The 18,166-nt window shown below is 32.7% G+C and overlaps 1 protein-coding gene across 10 annotated transcripts in view; it reads left to right on the forward strand.

Annotated features, from left to right (window-relative positions):
- The window catches only part of LOC118739453 (caldesmon-like), a 185,793-nt gene that overhangs the window by 68,458 nt on the left and 99,169 nt on the right, over positions 1-18,166 (forward strand). For 2 of the 10 annotated variants that reach the window (XM_036470787.1, XM_036470788.1), the window contains exon 1: positions 6,774-7,055. The exons of the other annotated variants lie outside the window; for them this stretch is intronic. In XM_036470787.1, the coding sequence (XP_036326680.1) occupies positions 6,997-7,055 (59 nt within the window). In that variant the 5' untranslated portion in view covers positions 6,774-6,996. Of the gene's footprint in view, positions 1-6,773; positions 7,056-18,166 lie in introns of those variants that run through there. 10 annotated transcript variants of the gene reach the window in all.

Here is an 18,166-nt window from a genome sequence, read left to right on the forward strand (position 1 = left end):
ATCTTTTTGTGGTGTGATAATCACAACCGGATATTTTTGGAAAAAATATAAAATACTGTTATCTCAATTTGAAAAAGACGATAATTTCGCAAATTTTTAAAACGTATTCTACCTTTTTAATTTTTGACCTCATATTCAGATTGTGTAGGTTATTTTACATGGCAAATGACTATAAAATTCACGACTTTCAACTATTTTGTTAAAAAATTGTTTCCCAGAATGCATATGGTTTTCTAAATTTTCAAATGCAACGCGCAAGTACTTGGAGTTATCATATTCGAATAAAATTTTGCACAGCTTATTTTTAGACCAAAACACATCTTTTTCCACCCGGCAAACCAAATTTTATTTTTAACGAACGGTCTAATGTGCACTCACACAACGTTGTGTGCTTTCAGGTGCTGCAAGAGTGTCTGCGTGTGTGTGCCCGAAAGGCCTGCGAAAGCCGCGCTTCGATTTTGCACGCTGCTGCCGGCTTCGCTGCATTGCGAATTGATTTTTTTTTTGCAAGTCAAGCCTGCCATGAAATCTAAAATTAGATGTGAAAAGAAAAATGAGAAAAAAAGTAAATTAAAAAAAAATATAACTACATATCTTGAAAAACAACAGCGATAAAAATGAAAATGAGGCAGTAGTGTTGAAAAAATGGATGAGGCAGTATTAAAAATTTTGCAAAATAAGTTTTTAGTTGTTTTAAGTTTTTAGTTAGTTAAAAAAGGGAAAAATGAACTAAACAACTAAAAATATAATAGGGGTATTCATACAACGTGATAAACTGCCAACAAATGTAATAAAATTATAAATTCCGCCACGAGCAATTTCATCAAGCACTGCCAAAAACACGACTAAAATGCTTGGGAGCCTACCAATTCGAGAAGATAGAGGACATCTCAAAAGTAGGGCTGAAATTTCTACTTAAACTCGCAAAAAGCGTTGACATCCTTTGTGATGTCTACACGGAGAGAATTTGTTACTTACACCAAGAAAAACGCAAGAAAATCTAGACTTTTTTTTTGAATTTAGAAAATAAATTCATATTATAAAGAAAATCGATGAAGATCTAATTTGAAAATAAACAAGAATATCTTTTCTTGATTTAGGCATTGATATACACTAAAATAAATAAGAATCTTGAAATTTTTTTTTGGAAAATTATTTAATAAGGTTAAGTCGGAACAACGAAAATTTCAAACTTAGTACAAAAGTTTGGAAAATTCGACAAACTTTCACAAAAATGTTGAGCTTTTTAATTGATATTTTTAGAAACATTCTAAATATGCAGCTTTGTAGCCCATTAAATTTTAGTGTAGCAAAGTGCAAGTCTGAGGTCCGTTCATTTTTGAAATCTTTTTCGGGGAAGGTGTTGCTTATTTTCTCCATACGAAAAAATTGACGAACATACTTTATATGAAAGAAAATTTGTGAACTAAAAATTGCCAAAAATCAATTGTAAGTCCTAGCTGCTTCAAACTTGCACTTTGGTATATTAAAATTTAATGGACTATAAAATTGCATACTCAAAAAAATTCTAAAAAATCTACACCAAATGCGCCTTGCGTGGATACGGAACCAAAGCGAATGAGCCTGGTTGTAAACGAGTACACGACAAGGTATCTCCTGTACTAGCGCGAGAGAAATATTAGTCGAACGACGCAAGGCGCTCTTGACATTTGTGACAGCGAGTACTGCATGAAACGGTATCTTAAAATACAGCGACTGCGCTGGCTGAGAGGAACTTGACATCAGTCGAAGGGTACGAAAGAGGAACGACTGACGTGTTATGTTCAACTCGGCGCTTATAGCGCACTCAAGAGGACGAGTCAAAAATGTATTGCGGGAAAATATTCTACAGTCTAATAAGATCCTATTGAGGCGCTCTAAACGAGATGGCTCATAGTGAAGCACTAACACTTTTTTTTTTTAATTTTGTATCGAGCTCAGAGCCTTGACATTTTTATTTAAGATCTATTTATAGCCTTAATAGTCTTTGTTTATCAATTTAACTAGGAATGCCAATGTGTTCCCTATTTATGCTAATATGAGCAGTCTCTCAGACCCCATGCCCCACCTAGTGGTACGAAAAAAGTGTACATACGTAGCATTGCAGCACTTGGGTTCTGAGTTAACGAAAGTCTAAGAACGAACACAATTTTAACTTAATGCATTTTAAGATCTCTCTACTTTGCATCACAGAGGCTTTGTAAAAAATGATCACCACATTTTTATGAGAAATTTCACTGCAAATTAATAACCAAAAATACGCGGATTTGTTCATATAAAAAATTCAAATCTTAGCACTGCTTGTATGAGTTTTAAAGCTAAATATTTTATTAATAAAACTTTCCACTTAAATAGTATTTATTTGTATTCTCAGACAGTGAGTACTCATATGTATTAATGTATGTGTGCACATCATTGAGAAGTGTGAATTATTTCCCACAATTAGTCTAGCGAAATTTCTATAGCTGGATTTGAAGGTTGTACTTTATTTACATACGAGTAAGTACTATGGAGTTTCTCTGAATTACATACATACATACATACATATTTGCATACAGCCTAAAGTGAGGTAGTAAATTTTCAAAAAACAACAAGCATTTATGTACTATGTAGAATACAAGTATGTTGAGTGCTTAAATAATAAAAAATAGAAATTTTCTAACATACTTTCATAGACGCATAACTAGCACTCGAAGTAAATTTGTATGTATGTAGTATGTATGCATATGATTGATGTGCGAAAAAAGTGAAGAAATGCGTAGTGCAATTTCACCTTCAGATGCTAGCGTTAATTTGATATACACACAAGTGTGCGAACAATTAGTTGTTGTGCGTTGAAAAAGCATTTGCAAAAGCAACAAAAATAAGTTTAATTGTAGCAAAAATTGCTGCCTCTTATGAAAATATGAATAGCCATTTGCAAGTTGAAAAATTCAACACAAATTTTTACTTGTTTGCCTATCCACAGTGGCGCTTACTTATTTCTGAGTCATACTATGATAGGGCCAGCTACATATATCAACGATGCTGTCAACAGTAAAGAAAAAAGCGTACCAAGCCGATAAACGGCTTATAGACTTAGGCTTTGCGGCACTTAAATATTGGCAAAGTGGTTGTAGTCTGTTGATTTAATTGCATTTTACGGTGCGTTTATCAGAGCGTTGATTGCAGTGTTGACGCGGTAAATACAAAAAAAAAGGAAAACAGAAAACAAAAAAAAAAACCGACAAAAATAAAAGTAAACAAAAAAGATGTGTGACGTGCAAACAAATATAAAAATGCGCACAAATAAAACAAACTAACATAATTACATATATACACACACGTACTTTTTTGCCATTGTTTTCTTTTATCATGATAAATATGTACATGCATATGTATGGACCTTAGGGTGCTTCTTAAAATGCCAGCATGGAAATTTTTGTATGAAAAGTCCAAAATTTTTAAATAATTTTTTGGGGTAGGAAAATATTAAAAGTCGACGAGTTTTACTCATGGATTTTGTTACCATGCGAAACATTAAAAAAAAATGCTTTTAGAGCTCACGAAGTCCCTTATACATGAATTTCTTCGTATTCCAGTGGTATTTGGAACATAGGAAAAAAATTTGAAAAATGCTGCATTTGTCCCGAAAAAACTTGAAGAAATTACAGTCTTTGGAGCTTAACATTGCATGATGAATCCACGGGGTGAGCTAACGCGGACTTCCTGCGCTCAAAACACAATTTTTTTAGTTTTTCTATGCTAACAAAATATGTCAAAACTGTCAGATCTTAATCTTTTTACCTCGGTAGCGGACACCTAAAAATTATTTTAAAATTTGTCCTATACAAAATTAAATTTAGATTACCCTAATAGACCCACATATGCAGAAACACATTACCGAACTGCCTAAACCATATGACCAAAAAAAAAATCTCCTTATAGTGATTGAGAGATAAGGCGCTTCTGTGAATCGTGTGCAGATATTTTATTCAAGCAAACGCTATAACGTCATACATATTTACTTACCTACTTACATATATTCATTTTTGTATTTTTATTTTATGCTACATTAAAGCAGTGCGAAAATTAAGTCGTAACGAAAAAAATTAATGCACAATTATTTTTACTTAATTTTTTATTGCGGCGAAATAAAGTGAAAAAGTAAAAAAAAAGACAACTCGAAAATAAATAAAACACGCGCGGAATTAGTGTAATTGCCAGGCGACGTGCTGCGAAAGTGTAACCAATTTGGCAGGGAGTACTATTAACAATGTGATTCGAGTGAAAAATGCCAAATAAAAGGAAATGCAAAATAAATAAAAAAAAATATTAATGAAATTGATGGAATAGTATTTTATATTATTTCAACTTTAAATAACTTTGTCTTAATTATGTGCGCTTAAGGCATTAATTAATTGAATAACATAGTGCAATGATGCCTTTGGTCGTTTCCATTTGGAATGTACATAGATAGGTACGACGCTGCGTATGAGTGATATAATTAAGAAAAGTCTACGGGAATTTATGGGTAAATTAACAAAAAAAAAAGTTTCTTTATGGCAAATCAATTTTAATCAAGTACATATTGGTTATTATTGCCTATGACCTTTTGCCATTGAATTATGAAGCAATTCCATCGGCGTAGAACTATTGTGGTTTATGGCCGAAAAACTTGGCCAAGTGATTTTTAGCGGCTCTTGGGTCGGCTTATTTTTTACCATCAATAGAAGACAGACGGTGAAAAGTCCGGGCATAAAAGTGGATGCATTAAGACTTGCCAACCAACTTCTGTTAATTTGTTCCCCAGACATCAAGGATGTGTGTCCTTTTTTAAAGAAACAACAACAGAAAAACAAGAAGCTTACATAATTACATATTGCCTTTAGTGTTTGAATACGATTTCGGGCATGTGAGCGCGGCGGCTGGCCCAGATTCCGCTCATTCTAAATCGCAATTTTCGACCAGTTTTTCATGAATTGGGCGCCGTACCCCGCCAATGATTGCACAATGTTTTTTTCCAAGGCGACCACAGATTCCGACTTGTTGACATGAACTAACGCATTTCTCGTAACCCTATAAAAAATAATCAAAAGCGGTCAAATCGCCCAATCCCGATGGTAATTTCGACTGGGAAATTTCGAGAAATAACGCGTTCACCGAATGCTTCCTTCAATAAGTCGATTGTTTTACGCTCTGAATGGCATTTGACGCCGTCTTGTTCGACGAAGTTTTCTTTAGTCGACATGCCAATTAATTGAAGCACGAAAAATCGGCAATCATGACTATATTGCTTGCCGCTAACAGCAACGTTCTTGCCGTTCCAATTAAACAGTCCTGCGAGGTACAATTTCTAAACCGGCTAAGGATTATTTGTATAATTTTTTTTTTTGCGCTGAAAACAAAGCTGACTTTAAAATTGCTCCATTACGTGAGGTTTTTTGGTTGAATGGTCAAAAAATGAAAGTTTGCAATTTTTATGAATTCCTTCGGGTAAGGAATTTTTGATTTTTTATGCTAGTTTTTGCGTCATTTAATTTTTTTAATACTTTAGGATTAAGAAAAGTGTCCTGTCCCAAAGAAATAAAAAAAAATCACAAAAAAATTGTCGAAATAAATTTTATTTTCGATCAAATTTTTTTTAAATCAGTACCTTTCAAGAAAAAAGTTCTCTATATTCATGTATTTCTTTCAGAAAATTTACAGCAATGCCAAAATATTTTTTCATTAAAAGGGAAATCATGCAAAATATTCCTTCAGATTTTTATTGACAGCTGGAAACTAAGCTTTACCTTGAAAACTAAATTCACCGAGTATTTTTGGATTCTGAATCGAGCCCGATTTGCAGCTTTTTGATTCTTTTCCGAACAATTTAAAGTTGGTTCAGCATCACCGAGTCAAACGAGTCTTTTGGCGACATCTAAATTTTGTGTTTAGTTTCATCAATTTTATTTTCGCCAAGTTGGTTATACCTCTAAACTTATTTAGTACCTAATTGAAAGAACGATTAGTGCAAGGGTAAGCCAGATAATAAGTGTGATTAGATAAGGGCTGCTTAACAATTTTGTGTGCATACGTATGTATATGTACATTAGGGTGCCTCACCAAAAAAAATTGCGGTTTTTTCCACCGGAATTAGTTTAAAGGTTATTAAAAATAATAAAAATATAAAATAGTGCGGATTTATTTTTTTGTGTGGAGAGTAAGGCACCACAATGTACATAGGTATGTGTATAAAATGATAAAAATGTTATACATATAAGTATATATACCAAGCAGCAACAATTATTTGCATAAAAAGTAGAAATAGAAGTAACGTCAAAATTTTATAGATTCCACAAAAGTTAAGTAAGAATGAAAAAGAACAAAAAAAGACCAGCGTATTGATGAATTATCTACTAGTGCTTATAAACAATATACAACAATAACAAAGAATTGGCGAAACAAACAACTCCGTCTCTAGAAGAGAAAAGGCAACAAAAATTACGACTTTGAAAGCGAAAAAATACAATTTAAACTCAAGAACTCTATGCGGCAAACAAGCAACACATTAATAGCAACAAGCATTTAACTAACAAGACTAGTACCATAAAAAATATAACATGCTGTTATTTTTTTTGAAATAAATATTTCTGAATAACATAGAAAAGCCCAAAACATCCATAATACAAACAATAAGCAAGCTCAATAAACGAGCGCATCATTAAAAACAAAACTTAAATCTTAACAACAAAAACTAACTTCTAATGCCGAAATTCGAATTAAGCGTGACTATTAAATAATTGCAACAACAACCAAAAAAAAAAATAAATAAATATTAACCAGAAACATCGTAAACCGCGTTTGCAACCGCAACCTCAGCTTTCAATCATTCATTTTTTGCGGTTTGGCTAAGAAACTTGGCCCCAAGAGACACAGTCAAAAGCTTGTCGTTGCCAAAGTGTTGAAAAGCCAATCAAATTTGCAATTCCACAATTTTTGTTGCAGTGCCCAACAACACTTAACAACGCATAAATGGATAATGATTACTTTCGTTTTGTACCGTACGACCACAGTCACAGTCACTTAAAGAAGTGCGTATAAAATTGATTTTTAATTTTTAAAATTATGTATGTTTGGTTTTTTATTTATATTTATTTAATTCTTGTTTATATTTCCGTATATATTAAAGTATAACGTTGGTACTTTGAGGGCCTCTTCCATTATCCCGATTGAGCTTTACTAGGAAGGCGACTTATACAACAAGTATAACGTTATCTTAATTTCCATTTATTTAATTAACGTATGTATATAATTTGTTGTATAAAATTGCAATTAAAATCAGGTATTCAATAAAAAGCAGCCGTTCTCCCAATGGACAGCTGTAGACAACTAACGAGTACATAAGTATACCTAGATACATTTACCAGCCACATTAAACACCTTAAATTATAAGCGAAACAATGCTGCATTAACAGTAATTCTAATAAATGATTTAATATGTAGATACATAAATACAGCTACGAGATTTGAAATAGTAGTGAGTCCAAAGAAATTATACTTTTTTAGACTATGCAAAATATCTGATATGGAATCCATAAGCATTTCACATCTCTTCCGAGTCATAGTTTGCCGTACATGCTGAACGGCGGACCAAAGCTCACTGCTCTCGTTTTTTGGGTTAGGATTCCATGTGGCTTTCTTAAGATCAGTTAAAAAGTTCTTTGGGTCCGGCGACTAAGCGGACTACTCTATAACCTGAATTTTATTGACACGAAACCATTGCTTTGCCACTTTTTCTGATATGTTTCGGGTCATTCTCTTGCTAGAATATACATTTGAACAGCATGCCCTCTTCAGAAAATGGTAACATATCGTTTTGCAATATATTGACGTACGCCTGCTGAGCCATGATATGATGCCTTTAAATATGTGAATGTGACCCACACCTCTGTACTTTGACCCATCGTGCTTTTAAGTTTTTGTGATGAAGCGAAGTTCATATTCCTTATTTTTTTTGGGGGGGGGGTGGGTTTTCTTCAAAAGAGACACCCTACGAGGACTGGGATGTTGACGCCACAACAATCTTTTTACACGAGTTTCTTGGTGACTACCAATTTAATGCAATTTTAATGCCCACTCAAAGATAACAAATAAATCAGTGCAAATCGTTTTATAAAATAATAGTTAATTTCTGAATTTTTCAAATTGTGCGCAATAAGAAATGTTTCATATTAGGGAACTTAGTTTTAGTACTGCTCGGCATATAGGGTACTAAAGATATAGCAAAATTTGTTTACAATTATGCACTACTATTTCAGTGCTCGGCAGTGTGTATGCAAGTTCATATAGAAGCAGTTGTATTTGGGGGTTTCGGTTACTTAATTGCATTTGCTTTTTATTTTTTTAATTTTTTTATCATCACTTTCATGAAGGCTATTTGGCTCATAATACACTTTTTTTTGTTACTCTACTAAAAGTAACAACATGTTTGCATTTAAAAATTATGAGTATGCAAAAAATGTAATATGAACAATTTGTTCATTCAATTATTTTGCACTTGAAAATATAAAATCACCAATGGATATTATACAAGGTGTATAAAGAGGTCATGGTTTTAGATTATGACTGGCTAGCTGAAGTTTCATAGTTAATAATTATTTTTGTATTATCACAGATTAATTAACGTACAAATTTACGTACATATGTATGTAAATTCGAAAATTGCAGGCCGTCAAATGAAGTTTTTTTAACTACGTAAATAAATAAGTCATCATTAATGATAAAACTATAATAATAATTTTGAATACGAGACCAAAATAACAGTATGTATTTTAAAAACTCATTTCCAAAAATATGTTACTTAGCGGTCATTTGTATTGATAGCGATGATATGGAGTTTCTAGTTGTATGAGTTTATCGATATAAATTTTTTATGATTTTGTACAGATTCGTATTGCATATACAGTGGTCGGAGTAATTATAGCCGCACCACATTTTGACAAGTTTTAACATATTATTTTTGTTGTTATTTAATTTTGGTTATTGTCTACAAAACTGCATACTCATAATCTTTCTAGGAAATATAAAAAAAAAGTTAGTAATTTTACGAAAGTTCGTTGATTTTTTTTTTGATATTGCACAAAGTTTGGAACTTGGATTTACACGGGCTTTGTTAAAGAATGAACCATATTTTTATAAAAAAAATAACCAAAATTGGATAACAACGAAAATAATATGGTGAAACTTGTCAAAATGTGGTGCGGGTATAATTATTTCGACCACTGTGTATACATACTTACCAAGATTTCTAACTTTGATCTTTAAAAGGCTTTTTTCAAAAAAAAAAAAACAGAAGTATTCTCAAATTTCGCAAATGTTCACCAAATTTTTAAACTATTTATTCAGAGTTTTTATAAAAATTTCTGGTATGCAATTTTGGAACAAAAAAAAAATTGTCAAAAATCAACGGTATTTTCTAGTCACTTGAAACTTGCACTTTATTATCCTACTGCATACCAGAAATTTTTCTAAAAATTCTGAATAAAAAGTTTAAAAATTTGGTGAAAGTTTGTCGAATTCTTATAGTTTTTGTATAAAGTTTGAAAAGGAGATTTATATGGTGTTTGCTGTATAGCTAGCCAGGCTTTTATAAAAAAATAAACCATAGAAATATAGCCAAAACTCTTCAAAGTAAGGCGAGTCTATTCTAATGACCGTAGGTGTACTTTCATAAATAAATTTAAAAAGCTTTTTGGGTTGTATCTATGATTTAAGTTATGAAAGCTTATCATTAATCATACAGGTGACTACGATTAATTAATTTTTATTATTAATCGCCATTACAATTTTAATCGTTAATCGCGATTAACATTTTCGACGTTCAGAGTTTCCCCAGAGAAAATATTATGAAGGCGTTAGAAATTATGATCTCGGTGCCAAATTTCAATAAATAAGGCGTTCATCAAAAATTTTCGTCAATAACTGGATTGCATTTGACGCCGGCTTTTTTGGAAAAAAGTGTCTTTAGTCAAAATTTCATTCTATGGGGATACGAAATTATTGCTCTATAGCATGATAAAAACATAGCAAGGTAGAACCGTTCTCTCAATTTGTCGGCCATGATTTTTTTTTGAAGTTTGCCAACATTTTAAAATCGTATAAAAATGAAAATAAAAAATTGAAATTGTTCGAAATTGTTGTTGCTTGAGATTGAAAATGAAAATGTGTGTGTGAGTTTGTGAGTAAATTTAAAAATTAAATTGTTTGGAAACGTCACATAATTTTAAAGGTGACTCTCAGCGGTTCTACCTTACTATATTTTTATCATGCTCTATAGTACTCGCCTTTGACGGTAACATTCTTGCCGTTCTCATTTTTATAAAAGCATGGACTGACTTTTCCCCCGACCTATAAAGTACACCGAACAGTGGTTTGTTGTGAGTGCCTCGTCCATTCTCTTCATTGGCATGTCCATTGAGCCAAAAATTGGCCTTCTTTTGAACATAATATTGCGATAAAATAGTGGGCTGACTTCCATTTTATTTTGAGGCCATTGACAAAAAAATACGGAGCGCCTGCTGTACATTTAGTTTTTATTTCTGGTCAAGCCTTATGTGTAAGCCAAGATCTTAACGAGGAATTTTCCATAAAAAAGATTCACCTTTAGTCACTACGCATATAAATTCTAGAGATGGGTATAACGTATTATTCAGTATGCCTTCGCCATAATATTGATAGGCTACCCTTTAATGGAATTAATCTTTTTCTTAAAGTCCGCTTACTTATTTGATTAAATATTTATACCTATGTATTTTATTGGACTTTTTAAATTTAAAAAGCTCAAACTGAATCCTATGCTCTAATTATAGAGTTAGAATGCCAGTTTTTAGCTAAATTTAAACAGCAAATTCTCTGTGCTGCCTTAATCTATTCTTCTTAATTTAAGCAGCATAAAAATGGTATATCCAGTGACCTTTTTTCACCAAATGTTAGACGAAAAAACTCAGGAAATGCTGTAAGAAGTTAACCAAATTGACAAACTTAATGGCACACATACATACACAAGTTAATAGTTAGAGATTTATTTGTAAATCCAAAGTTCACTGGCTAATGGACAGAAAATTTAATTAAATATTAAAATTTTTCGCAAGCTGTCTTGCTGTTATAAACTTTTGCTTTTAATGTCGTAACATAAAAGTTTTAGCGTTGAAAAAATGCGTTTTTAAATACGCACGCTAAAGTAAAATTGCCAACAAGCTACTTACATACATTTCTCTTCTTGCAATGGAAGCGGCGACAGTAAATACATAATGGCAAACCGGCTTGACAAAATGTATGCGGATGCATTTCAAGCTGGCTAATTTAAGATTATGCAAGCCTTCGGCTTACTTCTCAGCATTTGACCGATTTAAACACAGAATGCGGTAATGCGTATATACCTTTTATGTCATTTTGCGAAGGCGAGCAATTGTTTTGTATTGACTTAATAGGTTGCGTATTTTTTTCTTAAACGCACAAAGGTTTCTTAATTTTTTAAATTCACTTAATGCACTGATTTTTTTAATTTTTCTTTCGGTTAATTGCTTTTAAATTGATGGAAGGGAGGAAATGTTATGCCGAACTCCCACTAGGCTTCGAAATGACAAAAAAAATGGTACCATTAAAAAATGCCATGTGTAAATAAACAATGTATTTTTTTTAACTTACACCGGTATTTGTTAATGCCCAACTTTTTCTTTAAAATTTTTTTGTTTAGGTAAACATACTAGCTTTTGCCCGTAACCCTTTTCAAAAATAATTTTCGGCAAGCTTTCTTCGTCTTAATTTCTATTTTGAAAATAAAGCTTACTTGAACATCTCTTGTTTGATACCCATAATAAAATATTGAATTTAACTTAATATATTTTGAATTTCTAAACAGGTGGCAAGCATCTTCAAAAATATTTTGGAAATAAACCTTTCTTAAACTTCACACGTTTGACACTCATATTAAAAAATGTCATTCAACTTGTATATCAAATTGGCTTTGAATTTCTAGCCAAGTGGCAAGCTTCGTCAAAAATAGTCCCTTAATAGACCTTTCCGAAACCTCTCGAGCTTGAAACGCATATTAAAATATTCCATTACATTTGTTAATTGGGTTTCAAAACAGGTGGAAACCCTCTTCAAAAATGTTTTCGAATTAAAGCTTCCTTCGACATCTCGTTGATTTGATTGCCACATGAAATATTTCATTTAATGGCTGTTTAAATTGATTTTGAACTACAAAACAGGTGGCAACCCTATTGAAAATCATTTTCTAAGTAAAGCTTTCTTAAAACAAACTCGTTAGATACCCAGATAGACATTTTCCATTTAATTTGTTAATTAAATTTATTTTAACATTTTGAACAAGTGGCAACCCTGCTGAAAGTTATTTTGAAATAAATCACTTTAGAATCCATTTCGTTTGACACCCACAATGTTGTGATGTTTTATTTCCTCTATGAATCAATTGATTTTAAGTTTTGAAAACGGTGGCAACGCTCTTGAAAAAATGTCCTATATTTTTATCCGGGTAAAAAGGGTAATTGCTTAAGAATTATTTGAAACGTTGAATGCGGTTGTTTTACAAAACAATGCGAAATATCCATATGCAGCACGCAAACTCGCAAGCCCTACCTACCTTTTGCGAAAAATCTGGCGGTCGTGCGCAGTGACACCAAAACGTCAAAAATATCAAATCCGCTGTGTACGAATTTATTAGCTGTGACATGGCATGATTGATTTTCTGCTTCTTTGGATAGCTGACCATTGATGAATGTTGAATAATTTACGTGGTAACTTAAATAAATTGGCGTTTTTATCACAAAAAAAATGCAAATTTTTGTAGTTGGAATTTTTATTATTGGCCTTTTATTTGGCTAATAAAATTAAAACGATTGAATATTTTTCTAATTGGCTCAGCCACACATCGATTGCAGTACGCGCATTGAAGACCCAACACTTGGATGTCGAGTAGTGCAAACTATGGCCTCTAGAATATACCATTTTTATTACTGACGTTTTTTTTTTTTTCTAAACACATTTTTGGTTTCCCGAAGTTTTCCATTGCGATTTCCTTCGTCGTTTTTCATACACGCGCATTATACCCAACCCCCGATTGGGTCACAGATTAATTCTGTTTCCAAAGATTTGCATATTTTCTTTGGCGCATTCACCTTTTGTTACCAGCACGACTCGGCAATTATCATAAAAATACAAACCAAATAAAAGCAATAAGTAATCGCTATTTAAATAGTTTTACAAAGAAATAAGCGAACAAGACAAGAAATCTCAGCAGAACAACTTGCCAGCAAAACGAAAGCCATTTCTTATGCCAGTTAGCATTCTGTGGGTAAAGCATAAGGTTTCTTGAACCCTGGCTTCATGCAACGTATAGGTACTTGTCACCCGACAAGCGGCTGACAGACAGACAGTTTGTTTAGCGTTGCATTTTTTTTTTTGTTTTTTGTAGCCCAGCTGACGAACTGACTCAGCCTGGATTGTGACTGGCGGGCCTTTTAACTGGAATTTTTCAGCCGTTTTGTGTGATTTCAACATTTGAGCTGATTGCTTTGTGGTTTTCTCATGTTTCTCATATTTTTTTTTAAGACACAATAGTGTTAACTGTTAGTTCTATTTTTCTTTTTTGCGTAGTTATTTATTGGCAATATGTATTTGCGCGCCCGGTTCTTTGTGTGTAGGTAAATTCTTTGTTTTTTTCTTGTACGTATGTATTGTCAGCTGTTTGGTATTCATAAGCCTTTGTCACTAAAACACTTTGCAAGTCTCAAAGAATGTCTTACAATATTTTTGTTTGTAAATAAATAAGTAAGCTACGCAACCCAGCTTTGTAGCAAATCATACCAGATTGAATACACTTAAGACTTAAGCTTTATATAGCAGCCATACTCACCGATGACTTAACTGAGAGGTGTAATAAAAACGGAAGTGTTGTTGCATTTTGAAGGTCAATTAATTCAGTTATGAGTGAAATTTATTATTCCAATGTATGTAGATGAAATTAAAAACTGGACATATGTATACATACATTTTTAATAATCTAGAATTTATTATTCCAAATCAATAACAGTAAAAACAGAACATTCAATTTTGCCCAATAAAAATGCCTTAATGTCGCATATGTCGATTATTTAAAAACACTGCATACATTTTCGAGCATAAGAAAACTTGACATAACTTTTTAGTCATTTAAAAAACCGACATGAATTTTAGGTAATGTCAATACTAGACATAATTATTTTGACATGCATATATGCATAAATGTGTGATTATTTAAAATTGGTAAATAAGTTTTTGATTTGACATTAAATTTGGACATAATTTTTTAATAACTTAAAAATTGGTCATACATTTGTAGTCATCTAAAAACTGGGTATAAATTTTTAGTAATCACACATACATTTTTGGTAATTACATGCATACATTTTTGTCAATTAAAAACTAAGAAAAAGTTTGTGGAGTTAAAAAAAATGGACATGGAAACGATATGGTAATAAAAAATTGGAAATCAAAGTTGGAAACATATTTTTTTTTTTTACTTATAAATTGACCATAGACAACACACAAAAACAGCAAAATTTTATGTCCAAATCTTAAATTTCCTAAATATTTTATACCCACTTGTCAAATTAATAATTTTTATGTCCAAGCGGGTATTCAAAAAATTTGCATATGTCCAATTTGAAAAATGTTTAAATATTGTTACCAGAAGCACAACATTTAGGCCCGGTTTCAAAATTCCAAAATATTATGATCATTTTTGAAATAAGTTTCCTTACTTGCCTTCAACAACATCACAGTTTCGAAATTTTTTACTAAATTTTTCACTCTTTATCTAATTTTTACACACAAATAGGTATGTATATTTTTTGTTAATTGATTTCACATACCATTACATACACACATATTATCCATTAGCCCATAATTGATGCATGTCTGCGAAATTAGCTGTCAGTAGGAGTCAGCGAAGAAACAAAGTCAGCATTGAAAGCCAAGCCCACATTCACAGCGCAACTTTGTAGAGAAACTTGCTTTTTTTCTTGTTTCTTATGTTTCTTGCACTGGTGCAAGAAAAATATAGCAATATAAAAAAGTTTCATTAGAAAAAGCAAGCTGATGGATTGATTAGCGACACAGTTATACATCTGTGTACATATGTATGTCCATATGCATCGCCATGGTGTCTCAGGCATGGGCTAGGCAGGTATTTCATTGAGTTATTCGGTGCCAACGAAAGACGCCCACTTGTGCGCGCATTTCGAGGAAAATAAACCAAAAGCTTCATATAAAGAAACAAAGTTATTAAAACAATATTTAATTTGCGAAAGTTGCTAGAAAAGCAACCAATTATGCTGATGAAGGCGTCTAATTCGGCATGTAACTAGTCACTCCTTAGGAATGTATTTTGTTCTTAGAGGCGTAGAGTAGAAGGATTTTTTTTTTTATGAATTAGTACCATATTTGTTATTTCCAAAGCAAAATTGGCATTCATGGAAAGTATGGTGTACACTTGTACACTGAGGGTTGGTTCATAATTGAGTAAGAATTTCGTGGAAAATTTTTCATAGAGCCGAAATTTCGGGTTGACTGAAATACTGGCCTCAAGAAGTCGAGAACGAAATCGCCTCTTTTAAATCTCAAGGAGCTCGTACACCGTCATGGAAATCAGTGGGAAACTTAGAATCACTCCCACTCTGTATCATACCCTATAAACATTCGGACTTATTTTAGAGTCAGTAAAGTCTCAGAATTCTGGGTTGTAAACCTCTTTATGAACTCAACACAGAGTCAGAAAATAACATATTTCTCTTCTTAAAAGTGCCCGCCAATATGAGTCCAACTTGGGAGTCATATTAGACTCTGAAATATGACGCTTTCTGAGTCTTAAAAACAACAATTGAAAGGAGTCCGAAATGAGTCAGTCTGGTTGACTGGTCTCAGAATCATATTTATGACGAAAGAAAGACTCATTTTAAACTCATAAATTCTGGATGAAACCTTCTAAATAACCCGGAGGTTAGCATTTTCCATTTCCTTTCATCGTAGTATCTGGAAGTACCAGGCTTATGGTCCAAGTGATCGCGTTTTTAGGGAAACCAGCTTAACCTTACCTAACCTAGCCTATCGTCAGCCATGCGTATAACATTAAAAGAGGCCAAAACGCCTACTGCACAATCAATTTAAAATAATGACTAGTAAAGGATCTCGTCGATATGAGGGCGGTCATCGACCTAAGATAATTTTTCTAAAAAGATAATAAAATTTTATATTTTAAAGTATTACTCAAAAAGTCGACTGAGGTCAGTATCCACATGCAGCCCGGAGTTGTTTAAAATTTAATCGCGCATAAATCCATAAATGTTTTTTTATTCAACAAACGCAACAATGGGGAAAATCAGTTAAATTGCCGCCAAAAAGCTGGCTATTGAATGTCACTCTGGTTCACAGTTGCCACATGCAACACATTTAAGCGAAAAAGTTTGCAATAAATTACAACAAAAGCAGAGAATTGCATTCCAATCAACAGCAACTCAACCAAATGCAATTGTGACTAACAAATTGACCGAATTTGCATTTATTGGCCCTCGTCGGCAATAAAAGGAAAATGTAAAAGGCAATAACAACAACAATAAAGGCCACTTGGATTTTTTCGCTGTATGTACTAATGAAGTTTAAGTGACCAGCGCAAAGGCAAATATGTAGCTAACAACAAGCAACGACTAAAAAAACAATGGAAAAACTGTTAACAAACGAAAACAACAAAATTAAGAATAAATTAGCCATTTTATAAACAACGTAATGGATAATGTTTGTGCAAAAAAAAAAAAATGTGGGTGTACTTAGGCTATTGGGTAATGTCAGCGACGCCAGTGACAGTGAATAGAATGGGAAAATCTGCGAATAAACAAACAAAAAAATGCAGAAGAAAACCAAAAACAAACAAAATCGAAAGAAGCGCTCCACATGCAATGAAAAGCGAAAACTGAAACCCGAAAAGTGTGAGTGTGTTGTGTGTTTTGTTGTTGTTTTCTTGCCAACAATTAGACTGAGACGCGTTGCTGGTCGAGTTTGATTGTTGGACGCATTGGATGGAATGAGGGGTGCCACAAGCATAGCGGATCGGCTGAGAATGAGCGCATGAATGGCTGGCAGGCTGGACATGCGATTACGTAGAATATGTAGCGAAAAATAATATAAAAAATAAACAGCAAAAATGTGTATAAAAAATAATAATACAAACTGGGCCGAAACGTTGGCAAGCAGACATAGAAACATATGTATGTGTGCGCACATGCCAGATGGACACAACTACCCATAAACATTTGAAGTAAAGAATTGAAGTAAAAAATGGCGAAAATTGTTTTTTTTTTTATTATTATTGAGCGCGCGATTAGACATTGAACGCCGATTTCATTCTTTGCATTGGCGGCTAAGTTGAAAAATTTGTAAAAATATGGAAAATATGAAAAAATTGTTCAGTTCTGCGGCGAAAAACATGAAACCCATGCTTGCATTTTTTGCGACTGTTTTAATACAACCATATTTTTGGTTTATAGATTCTATTACTGGCTAGAAATACATATTATTGGCTTTATTGATTTATACGCAAAATTTTACCTTAAATCCCGACTGGAAAAAATTGCTTTACTAAAACGAATTGCGGTTGCCTCTAAAGTGGTGAAGTTCTAAGTCACAGTGATTGAGTACTAAGCTTATGTTCAAATATACATATATAATGCTTGTCTCTAAAATCACGCAGTTTGACTACATAAATGGAATTTAATCAGCTATCAAGTACGCTAATGAATAAAAAAAAACTGAAAACTGATATTATAAAAAAAACTTAGAAAATTATATGGAATTAAATATCACATATCAATAACAAAACCAATCTTTCAATAACTTTTTTGTGCATAATTTGAATCACTCACTAGCCAATTTCTTGCAGGGTATTTAGATGCGGGGCATTGAACGTCAAGCCGACAGGAAAAAAGTAGTACTTTTACTGGGTTCGAAAGTGTACACAAAATTTTTCTTCTAAAGACTAGTAGAAATGAAAATTAGGTTTTGAAATAGTTTTTCGCTCCGAATTAAATTTTTCTCCATTCCGGAAGTAAAAATTTCAAAGGCGTGGCTCATCCGGACATTTCACTGTGGT

Source organism: Rhagoletis pomonella, unplaced genomic scaffold (genome assembly GCF_013731165.1).
Source record: "Rhagoletis pomonella isolate Grant_MI unplaced genomic scaffold, Rhpom_1.0 Rhpom_scaffold_00005, whole genome shotgun sequence".
Lineage (NCBI taxonomy): Eukaryota > Metazoa > Arthropoda > Insecta > Diptera > Tephritidae > Rhagoletis > Rhagoletis pomonella.